Consider the following 17,582-nt stretch of genomic DNA (forward strand, 5'->3'; position numbering starts at 1 on the left):
CTGAGAGATGTGGTACAGACCTCACCCAGCTCCTCTGATATCCTACAAGGCCAAACTCAGGCTGAGAAGGGTCATCTTTTGCAAACCCTTGCTCAAAGGCTTTTATGTGCCTGTAAATTATCCAGCAGCTGATGTCTACAAAGAAAATATAGAGAGGTTTAAAATACAATCTACATGGGCTGTTCTGAAAGGAAGGTGAGGGAAAATGAAGGAATAACAGAGCCTGACAGTTGCTGTGGCTTCCATTTCTCTCCAGGACCTGCTCCAGGGTGGTCCATTGTGGCCTGAGCTGTTGTTTAGATGTTGTTTGAGGAATTGGGGTTGGAAAGAAGGTTGTCATCTTTGTTCTTCCAGCCAAAATTATGGCTAATGTATAAATAATTGCCTGAAGCTGTCTTGTTTTGTAGATGTCAGATCCAGGAGCGGAGCTCAGCTGATCCTGCTGGGTCCTTGGCAGGTCAGATGAGAAACACCTGATCTGGATGGATTAGCTCAGACATCACAGGAGGTGTCACAACACAGGGGTCACAGGGCAGACATGAATGCTGCCTCTAGACCACCACAATGCTTCTTCATAAACTCCAAAAGGATGTCAGCCAAGAGACATTAATTCTTCCAGTATCATCTGTAAGCTGAGAGGTTTGGCTGTTTCTAATGTAGGGAGTATCCAGGAAAAATCCTGGTGTTCCTGTGGCTTTCATCAGTAGCAAAGGTAACAGTGGCAGGGCATGACTTGCATGAAGCAGTTTCTTCATTTTCCAGGCTGAAATAACAGTTTGTGCCACCATTAAGTGATCTGTAAACACACCGGTCAGCAGGAAAAAGTGCAATCCATTTTCTTGGTTTGGGCAAGGCCCATATTCTTGTAGGTTGGGATTTACAAAAGCCATAAGGAAATCGATGCTCAACTCTCACTAAAATTCAGTGAGAATTAGATGCAGAGCTGCTTCCAGTTTGTTCCACTTTCCACTGGTGATCCATCTGCCAAGCAGCCTGTCCCCTGCTCGGGGGTTAGGCTGTATGACCATTTTTGCTCTATGACCTTGTCTTGAGCTCATGGAATCCCATTTCATGGCAATCAATCTGCAAACCCCAAGTGGGAGCATTTGAGAATAAAATCCCACTTCAAATATAGCCCTGAACATATTTCATGAGCTGGCAACCCAATTTAGAGATTGGCCTGAGTCGCAAACGAGACCTGGGCCATGTCTGTCTCTATTATTCTTTATTAACAACCTTGTGATCTCTTCTGGTGCAGACAGGGCTTGCAGACATATCTGAGCAAATGGGGTAAGTGTTAGAAATAGCTTAAAGCTGAATACTTTTCCATGACAAGAAAAAAGCCTTCCCTGCTGCTTGTTTACTTCTGATTTATTCCCCAGTAAAAAGGGGTGAAGTTTGCTTTTTGTGAGCTCAGCACTGTCTACAAAAAACACCGATTTCAGTGAAGTGTCTGATGTATTGTTGTCATTCTCCCACAAAAGCAGCTGGGGCAGCATGGGAAAAATGATCTCTATGCTTTGGAGGAAGCAGAAGGGTGGGAGAAGCTGGTCTCTCATCTGACAAATGAATTATCATCAAATCAGGGCTGTATAGAGAATAAACTGCTGTTTCCCCCATTACTGGCATTTCACTACCTTACAGTCACTGGCCTGACCATTTAACCAAGTTTTGCTGGGAATAGGAAGGAAAACAAATGCTGGGATGACATTTATTAGGTGTGCTTGTTCAGTCAGTCCGTTTGCTGCTCGGGGTTCTCGCTCTACGTGCTGAAGGACTGATCCTGCATGGAAGTCAGTGGCTGTATTTCTGCTCCCTTGGCTCATTCCATTTAAAAGGAACACGTACAGGCTGAGGAGGAAGAGGAAAGATTGAAGCTAATGAAAGGAATGGGTTTCAGGAAGAGCTGTACAGCCCAGCCAGCTTGTGACCATAAGCAGGTTGTGGTACAGCTGAGGAAAGATCAGACAGTGGGAAATGTTGCCTAGAGAAAAGGTGTGTTGGCTGCTGAAAAGACATTTCCACACATGCATTTTTATTGCTGTTTCTGTTGTGTGTCTCCCTTGGTGGAGTCTCTTCTTCTTATGTCTCACTACCTGTCTGCTAAAACGTTGCTGTGATACAACACTGACACCAGAACCTTCAGCCTGCAGAGCTCTCCAGAGAGATCCATTTGCCTTCATGCTGTACATAAATAATCAGGACAGCAAAAGTTATTATTGGGCTACAAGGCCTGGAGTTCAGATTCCCAAGCAATTGCTGTCTTTAAAGCACATTAAAAAGGGATGGAATGAGCTTTGTGGTGTTGATAAACCTTTTGACAACGACTTGAGTTTCTTACATGATCCAGCCTCCAGCAGCCTTCAAGCAGTGAACTGATGGGTGAAACAAATGCAGGATTTGTCATCAGTTGTATCTTAACAGAACATATATTTATTTTACCTACCACAGTCTGACAGTAGTATTTTGAATGGAGATGAGGCTCAGCAGGCTTCTTCACCTTGGTCTTCTGCTTGAGGCAGTTAAACCTTCTGTAATCCACTCAATATGTTCTAAACCTGATATAACAGTAGTTTTCTCCATGTCTGGTGATGTTTTGTTCACAACCACACTGAGATGCTGGAAAACCAGGTTACTATATATAAACTGCTGTTATTATATATAAGAGCAAGCTCAGCAGCTTTGGGGAGCTTGGGTGGTACTCTGGACAGCACCTCAGCCCTGTTCTCCAAGGGTGCAGCACATGAGCAGTGTCACAGGTTGGGTGGTGTAGCTGTGGTTCACCCCTTACACTCTTCCTTCTTCTTTTAGGGACCAAGTGTGCCAGCAAAGAAAAGGATACCCAGCTTGGCTTGAAGTGGCTCTCCAATTTCTGCTCCAGATTACAAAGGCCAAACAGACATAAGACTCTCCCAGCTGGAAACAGGACCCGAGCAGCGCCATGGCACTGCCCAGCCGGGTTTTGGCCTGTGCCATCCTCGCTCTGCTGTGCCAGCACGTCAGGGGGGGGCTCATCAAGAGAATCATCCGGCACAAGCGGGAGACCGGGCTCAACGTGACCCTGCCGGAGGACAACCAGCCCGTGGTTTTTAACCACGTCTACAACATCAAGCTGCCCATGGGCTCCCTCTGCTCCGTGGACCTGGACGCGGCGAGCGGTGACGCGGACCTGAAGGCGGAAATCGAGCCGGTCAGGAATTCCGAGGAGCACACGGTGAACGAGGGGAACCAGATCGTCTTCACGCACCGGATTAACATTCCCCGGCGGGCCTGTGGCTGTGCAGCTGCCCCAGACATTAAGGATCTGCTGAGCAGACTAGAGGAGCTGGAGGGGCTGGTATCCTCCCTACGGGAGCAGTGTGCCAGCGGCGCTGGATGCTGTCCCAATTCCCAGGCAGCAGAAGGTAAGGCAGGCCGGGGAGCTGCTCTTGGGGAAACTCTCGTGCTGGCTGTCCAAGTTGTTTAGAGTAGACACTCAAATCTGTTTAAAGAATGAGCACAAGTCAACCTGTTAAATTTGAAACATGATCAAAACTGGGAATGTGTTTGGCCCGCGTGCAGGGAACATTCATTCACAGTTTCACGGGTTTGTGGATCTGTGGGTCAGAAGTTGGCCTGGGACACTTTGTAGCTGTGGCACTGAGCATGGACAGCACTTGGGCACGGTGACAGCCTGAGTCGAGATTAAAACTCACACAGTCCAAGCTCTTGGCTCCAGGTTTTGTCCCCTTGAGGAAGCTGCCAATGTAACCATCTTCCTTTCCAAGTTTTCTTTATTAGAGACCAATAAAAATACGGCAGGACATAAGGCAGCAGACAAGCACAAATAGTTAGAGAAGCAGGAAAAAAGGTGTCTGTCCAACTGGTTTTTAAACTGAGGGAAAAGTCTGGTCATACAAGAGAGGAAACACAGGTCTTCTCAGGAGTGATGTCGCTCTGAGCACAGAGCTGCTCTCACAGCTGCTGATACTGACGGTTGCCTGGCTTTTTATGTTCTGGAGTGAATGGATGAGTAACATTTCATGGTGTATTCCCTAATGAAGTGGTCAGGAAAGCTGCTCAGTCAGTGGAAGAGGATTTTGAGGCAGGAGGAGGAATCCAGCACGCTCATTTACCAAGCAGTTGGCAGGGGCTCTTCCCTGGCATTAAGGGATTCCCGGTAAAACAAATCTTGCTGGAGAAAAAAAGAGATAGTCTCTTTCAAAAACTTTGGTGATTCTGGAAATTATGTCCTGTGGGGAGAGAAAAAAGCAGCAGAAACAAACTTCTTAACACCAATTTGCAGGGGTTAAAAAGGGCATCCTTTATTCAGCACGCTGGACGTTCAGAGGAGAGCTCCTCTGATCAAAGCTGCCAAATGACAGATGGACAGGGCTTTTTATTACACATACTCTTTACATGGTCATTAGATATTCTTCCTTGCTTTATACATTTTCATTAGTTTGTTTACACAGTCACACCCCTATTGGAAGTCCTTCTTTAGTCCTTCCTGGTCATCTTCCTTGTCTTGACCTCAGTTCTTGAGCAACCACAGCATCATTGTGCTTCTTCACCAAAATTGTAACATTTGTTCTTGATCTGGGCACACAGAGCTTAGTTTACATCCTGTCTGTTTGAGTTACATCCCTTATCTAATTCTCGAGGACTTCTCTAAGATTGTATTGTTCCTTATTTGGCCATTCCAGGCTACTGTGAATGAAGTTTCAGTTTTTCCCATCAGGAGTCAGGAAAATCAGAGCCTTTTTAGGTCCTGTGTGCCACGCCGGCCTAAGGCATCCCAGGGCCAAGAGAATAATGGGTTGTGAGGGTAAACACCCTTTTTGCCAGAAGAATTCACTTCAAGGAGGCAGGTGTCACCTAGGAAGTCTTCCCTACCTGGAGAGTGCCTTTCTCAAAGGAATTAGATGGGTTTTATTTCCTTTCCCTTCTGTATTCCAGAGACAGTTGAAAAGCTCTGTGTCTCTGGCATGCAGAGAGATAAGCAGATGTTGCAGGACTCTGAAGCCAGTGGGGAGAGCTGGGGGGGGAAGAGGGACCAGCAGGTGAGTGTTGCTCAGGCCCGGTGCTGCTTTGCAGCCCGGTGCAGCTTTTCCTTTGGAAGCTTTTACCGTTCTCGTCTTCAGAACAAACCTTTTCGGGATTCCTTCCGCTGCCTCGGGCATTTCTGGGGGGTACCCACGTGCACCTCACCCCACATGGGTTTTCTGGCTCGTTCTACAGGTCGCCTGGACACCACCCCCTACTGCAGCGGGCACGGCAACTGGAGCGTGGAGATCTGCGGCTGCGTGTGCGAGCCGGGCTGGAAGGGCCCCAACTGCAGCCAGGCCTCGTGTCCCTCCGACTGCAACGACCAGGGCAAGTGCGTGGACGGGCTCTGCGTGTGCTTCGAGGGCTACACGGGCCCGGCCTGCGGCGAGGAGCTCTGCCCCTGGGGGTGCGGCGCCCACGGGCGCTGCGTGGGCGGGCGCTGCCTGTGCCACGAGGGGTTCACCGGCGAGGACTGCGGCGAGCCCCTGTGCCCCCACAACTGCCACGGCCGCGGGCGCTGCGTGGACAGCGAGTGCGTGTGCGAGGAGGGCTACACCGGGGAGGACTGCGGGGAGCTCATCTGCCCCAACGACTGCTTCGACCGCGGGCGCTGCCTCAACGGGACGTGCCTGTGCGAGGAGGGCTTCACCGGGGACGACTGCGGGGAGCTCGCCTGCCCCAGCGACTGCCACGGCCACGGGCGCTGCGAGAACGGGCTGTGCGTGTGCCACGAGGGCTTCGTGGGCGACGACTGCGGCGAGAAGAGGTGCCCCAACGACTGCCACCACCGCGGGCGCTGCGTGGGCGGGCAGTGCCAGTGCCACGAGGGGTACCTGGGCGAGGACTGCGCCGAGCTGCGCTGCCCCAGCGACTGCCACGGCCGCGGGCGCTGCGTGGACGGGCAGTGCGTGTGCGACGAGGGCTTCGTCGGGGAGGACTGCGGGGAGCTGCGGTGCCCCCAGGACTGCAGCAACCGCGGGCTCTGCGTGAACGGGCAGTGCCAGTGCCACGAGGGCTTCACCGGGGACGACTGCGGGCAGCTGCGGTGCCCCAACGACTGCCAGGGCCGCGGGCTGTGCGCGAACGGGCAGTGCGTGTGCGACGAGGGCTTCACCGGCGAGGACTGCGCGGAGCTGCGGTGCCCCCAGGACTGCCACCACCGCGGGCGCTGCGTGGAGGGGCGTTGTGAGTGCGACAACGGCTTCACCGGGGAGGACTGCGGCGAGCTGGCCTGTCCCAACGACTGCCACCAGCGCGGGCTCTGCGTGGACGGGCGCTGCGTGTGCCAGGAGGGCTTCGTGGGCGAGGACTGCCGGGAACGGGCCTGTCCCAGCGACTGCAGCAACGCCGGGCGCTGCGTGGACGGGCGGTGTGTCTGCGAGGACGGGTACATGGGCGAGGACTGCGCTGATGGTAGGTGGCGATGTCAGAACCACTTCCCCTCGGATGCACACACTCCCTGTGTCCATCCAGCAGCTTTGGAGGTTCTGTGAATCTTCTCCATAAAGCCGGGCCCTGTTGCTGCTTTTCTTCAGTGTAGTCCAGACACTTGACTCAGGGTTGTAACAACATCATGACACCCTTTAATTGTCAGGGTTACACAGTGTGGTAGTTTGTGGCGACTTCAGGTGGTCAGAAGACAACAGAATGATAATGGTGTTGCTGTGCAATTGTTATCTCCATTTCTGGAGACTTTATCATTCATTTCTGACCTTCTCACTCTCTGCAACTCCCTGCCAGGAGGGGGGAGCCGGGGGGGGTCGGGCTCTGCTGCCAGGAACCAGCAGCAGGACAAGAGGGCACAGCCTTGAGCTGCCCCAGGGCAGGTTTAGGTTGGCCATTGGGCAGAAGTTGTTTGCAGAGAGAGGGATCAGCCCTTGGAATGGGCTGCCCAGGGAGGGGGTGGAGTCCCCGTCCCTGGAGGGGTTTGAGCAGAGCCTGGATGTGGCATCAGTGCCATGGTCTGGGTGACAAGGTGGGGTTGGGTCACAGGTTGGACTCCATGATCTCGGAGGTCTTTTCCAACCTGGCTGATTCTGTGATTCTGCTCCCACCACAATGTCACTGGAGCTGTAACCAGCCCTGCCTGGGATTTGTCACCATGATATTTCACCTTCTCATAGTACCTCTTGATGCTAAAAAAAAGGGCATCTGAAAGAAACTGTTTTAGCTATGGAGGAGAGGGAGATGTATCCAGAGTCTTCTTAATACACAGATGTGTGTGTATTTTATATATATATATATATATATATATATATATTTGTTTATACCTGTAATTATTTATACATATAGATTTATATATAACATATATTTGTTTTATACCTATATTTATATTTATTTATTTCTATATATATAATTTATTTATTATTTTTATATGGAGGTTTTATATATACATTTCTATATTTATATGGAGGAGTGTGTATTAGAGCTGACAGAAGCTTAGAGGAAAATCATGGAGTAGGCTGGAATGGAAACTCAGCTCTAAAGTCCCATGCTGAGTTTCCCACTACCACTTACTCCATGGAAATTGATAGAGAATTTTGGCAGTTGGATAATGACAGGCTTTACACTATAAATGAGGTAGTTTTCTTTAGTAGATCCCAGGGGAGAAATTTGGAAACTAAATTTTTGTAGGGTAATCAAAGAATGCTTTGGGGTTGAGAACACCATAAAAGACAATGAATACCCTTAAAAAGAAATTTCCCATCTTTCATCTCCTCCTTCCAGAAGAGGCCTAAGCTCCATTTTGTGCTCTTGCACGTGGAGATCTATTGGCAGTATTTACTAAAATAACAATGTTTGGTTTTACTTTGGAAAATCTGCGCAAATCCCAGGACTTGCAGCTCTACAATCACGTGTTGCTGGCAGTTGAATGAACCATCTGAGCCCCTGGGGACGCAGCTATAACAGTCTTGTGCTGCAGCCACGAGAGGAGGAGCTGGAACACAGTCAGCCAGAGGTTGTGTGCGAGTGTGAGGGTAGGAATTGGCCCCGTGATTTTGGAAATGTCTGTGGTCTCCATCAGCCGAACATTCCTCTCCTCAGCAGTCAATTTGTGGGCCGTGGCTTCCCCAGCCCCTGTTAGATAATTCTCATGAAATCCCTGGGAAAATGGGAAAACTGGGGAAGTCGTTATTTTCCGAGCCATGAAAACTTCTTATAACTTTATTTTCTTTCCCCCCCCCTTGCTCCCAGTGTCTCCTCCAACCGAGCTGACGGTGACCAACGTGACGGATAAAACTGTCAACCTGGAATGGAAACACGAGAATCCTGTCAATGAGTACCTGGTCACCTACGTCCCCACCAGCACCGGGGGCTTGGACATGCAGTTCACTGTGCCAGGAAACCAGACAGCTGCCACCATCCACGAGCTGGAGCCGGGGGTGGAATATTTTATCCGGGTCTTTGCCATCCTTAAAAACAAGAAGAGTATCCCAGTCAGTGCCAGGGTAGCCACATGTGAGTTTAACATTCCCTCGATCCATCCTTTTGTCCATTCCATGGCATGCATTGATTTGCACCCCTTATTTTGGGGTATTATTATGCATTTTGTGTTTTCTATTTTCAAATCATTTGTATTGATTCACATCCATCTTGTGGGACATTGTTTATTTTTTATTTTCTATTTTCAATTCATTTATGTTGATTTGCCTCCCTTTTTGGGAACTTTATTTCTTTTTAACTTCTATTTGCAATTTATTTGTATTGATTTGCCTCCTTCTCTTGGAGATATTATTTCTTTTGTATTTTCTAGTTTCAGTTCATCTGTTCTGGACAGAGACAGCCTTTTGCACTTTCATTTTCTATTCTTTTCCAGTGCCAATGACTGTGTTAAAAACACAGTTCACAGGCTCTTCTGCTCTTTGCTGTGCCTCCCAATTAACACCATGGGGTCTTTGCAAATTAAGAACCTTGGCTTCTCTATTATTATGTACATTTTAAAATTCTGGTCATTATTCCTGAAAAAAACCTGATAAAAAATGTACAGTGTGTGAAAAGCAATATGAAATCACTTGAATTCAAACTGGTTTGGTTAAAAGGAGGTTATATTTTTTTTGCATCTTTAGTTTTACCACAACTAGACTTTTATCTGCCTGTCTGTCCTTTTGTTGTTCATCTTCCTCTATATTTTGTGCACATCACAGTCATATCTAAACAGCCTCAAAAGGTGCTCTTTGACTTCTGTCCCTGAGCTCGTTTTTAGAGACCTGGGGCAGGATTCAGCTCACCTGCCTGCAAATGTCCACACCAGGGACAGTCAAGAGGGCACAAAAAAGAGGTTTCTAGGTCAAAATTCATTTTACTTTAGGGTGACATCCAAACCAGCTCAGAGGAAAGCCTCTCCAAAGACAGAATAACTGGTTGGGAGGTGGTTTGACCAGCTCAGCTGCACTTCCCTACACGGCAGATACTTCTAGTGGTGGAAAGATGTCCCACCCCGTGCCCTATTTATGGGAACTTGTTGCTCATGTGAGGATTTCCCTTTTTTCTGCCCCAGATCTCCCTGCTCCAGAGGGTTTGAGGTTCAAATCTGTTCGAGAAACGTCCGTCCAGGTGGAGTGGGACCCTCTGAACTTTTCCTTTGATGGCTGGGAGCTGGTCTTCCACAACATGGTGAGGAAGCAGCTTCCTGTGTGTTCATGTGGAGTGAAAAATCCTGGCTTTTTTTCTGTTATACTGACAGATTATTGTTCCATGTGTTGCAGAAAAAGGATGATAATGGAGATATAACCAGCAGCTTGAAAAGGCCAGAGACATCTTACATGCAGCCAGGTTTGGCACCTGGGCAACAGTACAATGTGTCCATTCATGTAGTGAAAAACAACACCAGAGGACCTGGACTGTCCAAAGTGATAACAACAAGTAAGGACAACCTGTATTTGGCCTGTATTTTGTTGGCCAACAGCAAACATTGTTGTTTTTTTTTAAAACCAAACTTTTAAACAGAGAGAAACCCAAGCTCTATCCTGTGAATTCATAGGGGTGAAAAGGAAGTAGTGGAGCTGCTAATGAAAAATTAATTCGTGAAGGAGATTTAATTCCTTTCCAAATTACCTACAGAGGAAAGGAAATTTATGTTCAGCTAGAAGGGAGCAGGCAGAATGCACTTTTACTCTTTTTCAAAATGTACATCAACAGGAACTAAAATTTTTTTCATCCTGGTGATGTTTGTATGGAGCTGGAGAAGCTCTCAGGGTTCTTGCTTGCCTTTCCTCTGGCAGCTTCCGATGTGAATGAATGTTGATGAATTTGCTTCTGATGGAATTATTCCATTTGGAGTCTAAACCTGTTGGAAGAGAGTAAACAAAAATAATAAAACTTGGTCAAAGTCACTAATTTCAATTTTGCTCTGAATCAGCAATTAAAAGCATAAGAATGTCTGTGTTTTTTATGGCAAGATTTCTTTCAAAAAACACCTTTTTCTTCTCTCTTTTTTTTTTTATAACAGAGCTTGATGCCCCCAGCCAGGTCGAGGCAAAAGACGTCACGGACACCACAGCCCTCATCACATGGTCCAAACCCCTGGCTGAAGTTGAAGACATAGAGCTCACCTATGGCCCCAAGGACATCCCAGGGGACAGGACAACCATTGAGCTCTCTGAAGATGAAAATCAATATTCCATTGGAAACCTGAGGCCGCACACAGAGTATGAAGTGACACTTGTCTCTCGTCGAGGGGACATGGAAAGTGACCCTGTGAAAGAAGTGTTTGTCACAGGTAGGAGGCTGGAGACCAGCATGGAATCAGCACGTTTAGAGAGGGACATGAAAGTGGAGAATGTTTTTTTTTGTCTGTGCCTCATATGCTTTCCTGGCTCGACAAAATATTGAAAATCTAAATATATTTTGAAAATGGGATTTAGGTTATTGTGTCTCGTACCCTTAATCTCTCAGAAACAAGTTCCTCTGGATTATTTTTCTGTCTGCTGAGCTAAAGGTCTTCCATGGCTCCTGTTCCATCTAAGGCCTTGTTTCTTGTCTAAATATGTATCAGATTAACAAAGAACTGGGTTTTTTTCCTTCTCCAGTTCTGCAAATGTTTTCTGTTGTGCTTTTATAAATTGACTTTGCTCCTCAGTGCTCCTGGGAATGTTTTATGAAAGTGTGGGTCCTGTAGCATGTTATCAAGGTTTGATGCATTAAGGGAGAAAATGGTACAGAGAGAATTACCTCTTTTTTCATCCTAAAATACAGTTGTTCCTTCAGAGCAGGATTTGAAGTGTGAACAGTGAAGAGCCCATTGAATTTCTACATAATATTCACCTTTTTTTTGAGACTCAGAGTTTCAGCCACAAATGCAAGATATTTACTGAACAGAAACTCTAGAAATGATCAGTTCTTTGTTCTTAGCAGCATTTTTCCTTTTGAAAGCTGAGGCATTTAAAAAGGAAAATAGTGTTTTCATCCAAATACATTTTTCCACAAGCCTATTTTGTAATAAAAAATATTTATTACTATTGAAAATGTTATTTTAGTCTGAGGAGATAAAAGTTTAATTTCTTGAAGTGATGTTTTCTCCAAAGCTGCTGAACTCTCCATTTTATGCCAAAAGAAATCTGCTTGGTGTAGTTAAGTCGTATCAGGTGAAGAGAAACTTAACTTCAGTGTTGTGGGTCATTTCACCTTTTAAAAAGTATTATTAGAAGAGACTGTTGTCATAAGAGAAATATTCCTATTTATTTATTTATTGCTTGATGGATTACAGACTTGGATGCTCCCAGAAACCTGAAGCCAGTGTCCCAGACAGACAACAGCATCACCCTGGAGTGGAGGAACAGCCACGCCAACGTCGACAACTACAGAATCAAGTTTGCCCCCATCTCTGGTGGAGACCACGTGGAGATCACGGTGCCAAAGGGCAACCAAGCCACAACCAGAGCTACACTCACAGGTGGGTCACACAGTTTAGATTAGATGTACTGAAGGAATTGTTCCCTGTGAGAGTGGGGAGGCCCTGGCACAGGTTGCCCAGAGAAGCTGTGGCTGCCCCATCCCTGGGAGTGTCCAAGGCCAGGTTGGAGCAACCTGGGCTAGTGGAAGGTGTCCCTGCCCATGGCAGGGGGTTGGATGATCTTTAAGGTCCCTTCCAACCCAAACCATTCTGTGATTCTCTGATTTTTAAGTGCACCCAGTTAAATTAAAATCCCTGGGATGTGTCTGTCCATGCCTGCAGGTGGATAACCAGCCAGCAGAAGGGTTTGTAGCCATTTCCCTTCCACGTGCATCCCTCAATCCCACCAGGCAGTTCCCTGAGTTCTGGGCAGCTCCACATCTCTGTGGAGGGGGCTTCACACCCTGAGTTCCAAAGGTGTTTGCATGTGCCAGGGATGGTATTTACTGGTGCCAGTCTGCAGCTTCTCTGTGTACCTGCAAGTTGCTTTCCCAGTCGTGGTTCTTCCTCCATGTTGTGTGGGTGCCAACCTGCTTTTCTTTGGCAGAGCTACTCCCACTGTGAGCTCTGGAAAGTAGAGGCTGCCTCTGATTGTGCACTTGCAGTGTCCAAAATGCAATGTCAGTCAGCCATAATCTTTATCCTTTGATATATAAGTGGAATAAAGATTTATTAACATCAGTTCAGGGTTAGCTGAAACCTCGATTCCCTGCATACTCAGGAAAGCATCCATCTTACCTGGCACACATTGAGCCTTCCTTGTTAAAACAAATGCCTGTAGGTGTATTCCATGCACAGGAACTCATATTCCTTTTCCTCACCTCTTAGGTTTGAGGCCTGGAACTGAATATGGCATTGGAGTGACAGCAGTGAGGAACGACAGGGAAAGTGCCCCCGCTACCATCAACGCTGGCACTGGTGAGTACCTGACCTACCTGACCCCCCTTTCTGCTCTGGAGGAAGCACCAAGTCCTGTGGGGCCACTCTTTCATTTCCAAATGATGCAGTAAAAACTATTTTAGAAAGTTCTTTATTTCAGTTTGCTCCCAATGGGGCATTTTCCCTCAAGGGAAAAATCTTTCCCCTAAAGATCTTGACCTCTGAGTGTGGCTTCTTTTTCCTGTACGAGGATTTCTCAGTGGTCTGGGATTTTCATCTCCAGGTGAGCTCCTCGGTGGTAATTATGCTTACACTGATTTGGCCATCCTCTAGTTGTGAGGATTTCTGGCAGGTAGTGATGGCCAAAATGTTGATCTGGCCATGAGTGCAGCCTTGGTGGTTGCAAGTCCTGACTGACCTTCAAATCCATAATTTTTTTCACAACTCCCCCCTTTTCCCAGGTAAGTTCTCTGAAGGCTTTAATTCTTCCTCTCCTGCATGTGAAGTGAGTGTCAGTGGGGGAAATCTGCCCTAGTGTGGTTTGTTTGTAAAAGAGAACTTCATCACCCTCTACCCACATGGGCTTCACAAACTCCAGAAGGTGGATAAGACCCTGAGCTGTGCCCAGACACCCAGTGGGGATGTTATTCTCTCTGTGCCTGTCCCAGGGCAGTTCAGAGACATCTCAGCTGTGCTTTTTTTCAACTCGTAGATCTTGATAACCCCAAGGATTTGGAAGTCAGTGACCCCACTGAAACCACCTTGGCCCTTCGCTGGAGGAGACCGGTGGCCAAGTTCGACCGCTACCGCCTCGCTTACACCAGTCCCTCTGGCAAGAGGGGCGAAGTGGAGATCCCGGTGGACAGCACCTCCTTCATCCTCAGAGGGCTGGATGCAGGCACAGAGTACACCATCAGCCTGGTGGCAGAGAAGGGCAGGCACAAAAGCAAACCCACGACTGTCAAGGGTTCCACTGGTGAGTAACAGCTTTTGGTGGGTGCCCTGCACAGGACCAGCCCAAGGACAACCTCACCTGATTTTCTAAGCCGTGTCTGAGGCTTAGAAAATCTGCCTCAGACTTAACTCTGCTTAACATGCCACACTGAGGGATAACTGTGCATTTCCCTGCCTACTGTGTTTAGCTTCATGTTCTCAAGGATTTCTTGCTTATTTTTTGAGAGGTTTCACAAAGGACAGCCACTGGTCCTGCATGAAATGCAGAGCTCCTACTTTGTTTTACATGAGGCTGGGGTTTTTTGTGTGTTATAACTTGCTTTGTTTTCTACAGCCAAAATCTGAGAGGAAGAGCAACCAGAATGTGTTTAACACTGCTTGTTCCTGCCTAATGAATTCTCTTCACAGCATCCCTCCACCCATCATGCTTCAGCAGGGTCAGCAGGGCTCTGATGTTGCCCTTTTTCAGTTTTCTCATCCAAAAGTGGGAAAGGTGACTGCCCTAAATCTGGTTCCAGCCACCATTTCCACTGGATACTGTGACTTATCTTTAAAAAGAGGTCCATTTCTACCATCTCTCTTTGTCCAAACCACTCCAACTGACCAGTGGCAGTGGACTCACTGAACAAGGTTTTATTCTTTGTGAAGCATTTTGACCCAAAGTTTGTTGCACACAGAATTACACCTCGGTGCAGAACACAAATAAATCCTGAATCTTTATGTGCCTTCACCTCAAACTCTGTGAGGCAAAGCTTGAACTGCTCTAAGTGAGCAGAGACTAACTAAAATCAGAATCAGCTGGGCTACAATTATTGTCTTTAGCAGATATCAAGGTGTTTATCCTTTTCTTCCCAAACACCATCTATGAGGTAAACACATGCCAGACATTGTGGATTTTACAAATTAATTAACTATACTATACACAATTACTATTATTATAAATAAATAAACTATATATAAATATAATAACTATTTGAACTGATCAAAACTAGGCTCATATTCCCTGGTAGTTCATGCCAGCACTACCTCTGATGCTTTATAGAGACAGTAATCCAGCACAGCAGAGGGTTGTATGGTGTGGTGTAAACTACAGGAGACCATCAGCACTGAATTAGTCGTTTGATGCCTCAGGCAGGCAGGGAAATCCAGTCCAAGGCAGGGAAAAATTAGGAAGTCTTGAGGCACAACATACAAAAGGATCTGAAGGTTTATGTGGCAGGAGTGAGCAGGCTGCAGTTTTCCCAAAGTTCTCTGTTTCCCTGTCTGTCTGAAGGCTCAGAGGTCTCAAAAGAATTCTGCACAGATGGTGAAAAGGCAGCAACAACCTGCTGTGGAATTTCACAGTCTGCTCTTTCCACCAGGAGCTTGCAAAGCTTCACAAGGTGGCTGCTTTTCCCCGGTTTGGCTTTTTATTTTTTTTCTTATTTTTCTTTAGAAATCCCTTCATCTGGCCAGTGCATTTGTTTTATGTCTTTGCTCAGAGCAGCCAGTAAACACAGAGCTCCCTGCAACGGAGCAGCAGTTGAATAACCTGTCTCTGTGACCTCCCTCCTACGTAGGAATGGACAAATGCAAACACGAGCACGGGGAGCAGAAGTGCTCTGGAAGCCTGAGCAGTACAACACAAGTGGGCTCTTCAGTTTGCTTTTCCATCTTCCTTCAAGTCAGTCCTCTTTTTCCAGCGCTTGGGAGGTCCTGGAGTCCTCAGGCTGAGCCAAACAAACTTGTTTCTCTTGCAGAGCCCTGGGGGACCTCAGATCCTTTGCACTGCTGAGGAAAGTCCTTGGAGCAACCAGGGGGAGAGAGAGAGAGGGATGATTGAAGTGGGCAATGCCAGCAGCACAGCTAGGGCTGGATTGGCTCTTCCCCATGGGTGGAGGAGGCAATCCTGCTGTTTATAGGGTCTGTGCCACCCCTGCTGAACAAGGGAGCCAGCAGCTGCAAAAGGGCTCAGTTTTTCTTTTGGGTTTCCTTTGCTCCTGCAAATTGCCAGGTTTTCACCTCATATTCTTCCCATCCTCTGGATGGTTCAGTCAGGCTTCCCTGCCAGCAGGTATCCAGGAGCTTCCCACATCTTATTTTTATTTGCTTGCACAGTGGATTTTATAGCGTTTTAAAGCTTCTTTCAACTCCAGAGCTGAAAATCTTCTCTTGGAGACTTCTCTCTCCTCTCACATTCTCCCTGTTACCTACTTGTGAACATCAGCTCTCCCCTCACAGGCAGCTGAAATGTTCAGGACTCATGAACCTCTAGCAGAGGACATGTCACAAAATCTTCTATACTGTAGGATGGCAGATGTCTGTTGCTTCTGCCTCTTCATGTGGATGAAGTGCAGCTCAAGTGACAAATATTTTTTTTTAACTGATATCCATGATTCTGCATTCAAGGGATGGCAAAATGTCATTTTATTTTGTTGGAAAGGAAAGACTAAACCTTTCACTCTGCCACTTGCTTGTTTGTCTCCTGTAGCTCTATATAGTGTAACCCTAATTCAGGCAGTGAGTCCTGACCAAGAGGAGCTTCCTTTCTCTGGGAGTTTTCCTGCTCCAGAGGCATCTGGGATTCAGGAGATGTGCTGAAGGACCTCGAGGTCTCGAGGCTAAGAGACCACAGCTTTAGTGCCTCGTGCTGTGTGAATACAGGAGTCTGCACTGGTTTTGGGGTGGAGTTTTGGAGCTGTGCCCACTGCAGAGACCTTCCTGCCCAGGGAATCCCTGGCCTCCAAGCTAACACTTCCCATAAAATCAAGGTGTATGGGTTGGCTGGAGAACAGAGCTGTTCTCTGGAGCTGTGGCTCCAACGGGTACCTCCTTCCTGTTCTTAATGAAGGTATCACAAAGGCCCCACCCAGCACTAAGACCTGACTCAGAAATGAGCTTTTTTACTCGTTGGAAGGCCCTTTGTGGCAGCACATCTTGAGAATGTTCCATCAGGTCTCCAGCTAATCTGCAGGGTGAGCACGTCACCCAGCTCGGAGGAAGCTGAGCAGCCAGACTGCAGCTTTGTTCTCCCCTGCTCTGGTTCTGGAGCTCTGCCTGCAGAGCACAATGTGGGGCCTGGGGCAGGAGGGATGGTAATCCATCAGGCATGAGAGGCCCAGGGAGACAAATGAGTGAACATGAGAGAAACCAAGAGCCAAGCTCGAATTCCTCTGCTGAGGGACCCAGATTGTGCAGCAACTGTTGATGGATCGTGGATGTGATACTCTCCTGCCTCTGGAAGTGGGTTTGCACAGCCGAGCATGGCTTGGAGAAGCAACTTTTCCATTCTGCTGAATGTTTTCAGGCAGATTTATGCTGTTTACCAGAGGCCCTTGTCTGTGTTGTGCGTCAGTCCCTCTTCCTCTCCTGGCTCCTCTGCTCTTAGATTGCACCACCCTTTTCTATACAAACTCAGGGAAACATTAGGAAGAGTGATTAGGTGAACCAGCCCCACGGGAAACTGCAGTGCTGACCACTGGGAAACTAAATCTGCCGGGGAAGAAGGTCCATTTTCTCAGCTGAGAGTACCTGGAACCTGATTCCCATAGGAGGATTTTCGTGGTAGCTGCTGTGGTATTTCTGGTTTCTGGTGCTGCAGTGGCCTATTCATGAAATTCAGAGGTGCACAGGCACTGTTAGCCCACTTTAATTACTTGAGAGAGGGGAAAGTGGTTTAACAAAGGAGTCTGAAAAGAATGCAAATACCATCATGTGTCACATGTGTGGTGGTGTGATGAGAACATGGTTGTCTCCAGGTTGCAGCCTGATTCTAATCATGTCTGGGGTGATTTAAGGACAGTCCTTTCCTGATTCAAGAATATCAATGATACATGTGAACATAAATCCC

At 47.4% G+C, this 17,582-nt stretch overlaps 1 protein-coding gene across 3 annotated transcripts in view; it reads left to right on the forward strand.

Annotated features, from left to right (window-relative positions):
- TNC (tenascin C) overlaps positions 1–17,582 on the forward strand; it is a 72,524-nt gene that overhangs the window by 22,659 nt on the left and 32,283 nt on the right. For all 3 annotated transcript variants that reach the window (XM_027750325.2, XM_027750338.2, XM_027750346.2), the window contains exons 2-10: positions 2,812–3,404; positions 5,221–6,441; positions 8,224–8,487; positions 9,527–9,642; positions 9,735–9,891; positions 10,478–10,747; positions 11,735–11,920; positions 12,749–12,838; positions 13,512–13,775. In XM_027750325.2, the coding sequence (XP_027606126.2) occupies positions 2,942–3,404; positions 5,221–6,441; positions 8,224–8,487; positions 9,527–9,642; positions 9,735–9,891; positions 10,478–10,747; positions 11,735–11,920; positions 12,749–12,838; positions 13,512–13,775 (3,031 nt within the window). In that variant the 5' untranslated portion in view covers positions 2,812–2,941. The remainder of the gene's footprint in view (positions 1–2,811; positions 3,405–5,220; positions 6,442–8,223; positions 8,488–9,526; positions 9,643–9,734; positions 9,892–10,477; positions 10,748–11,734; positions 11,921–12,748; positions 12,839–13,511; positions 13,776–17,582) is intronic.

Source organism: Pipra filicauda, unplaced genomic scaffold (assembly GCF_003945595.2).
Source record: "Pipra filicauda isolate LSUMZ 115617 unplaced genomic scaffold, ASM394559v2 scaffold510_size705862_pilon, whole genome shotgun sequence".
Classification (NCBI taxonomy): Eukaryota; Metazoa; Chordata; class Aves; order Passeriformes; family Pipridae; genus Pipra; species Pipra filicauda.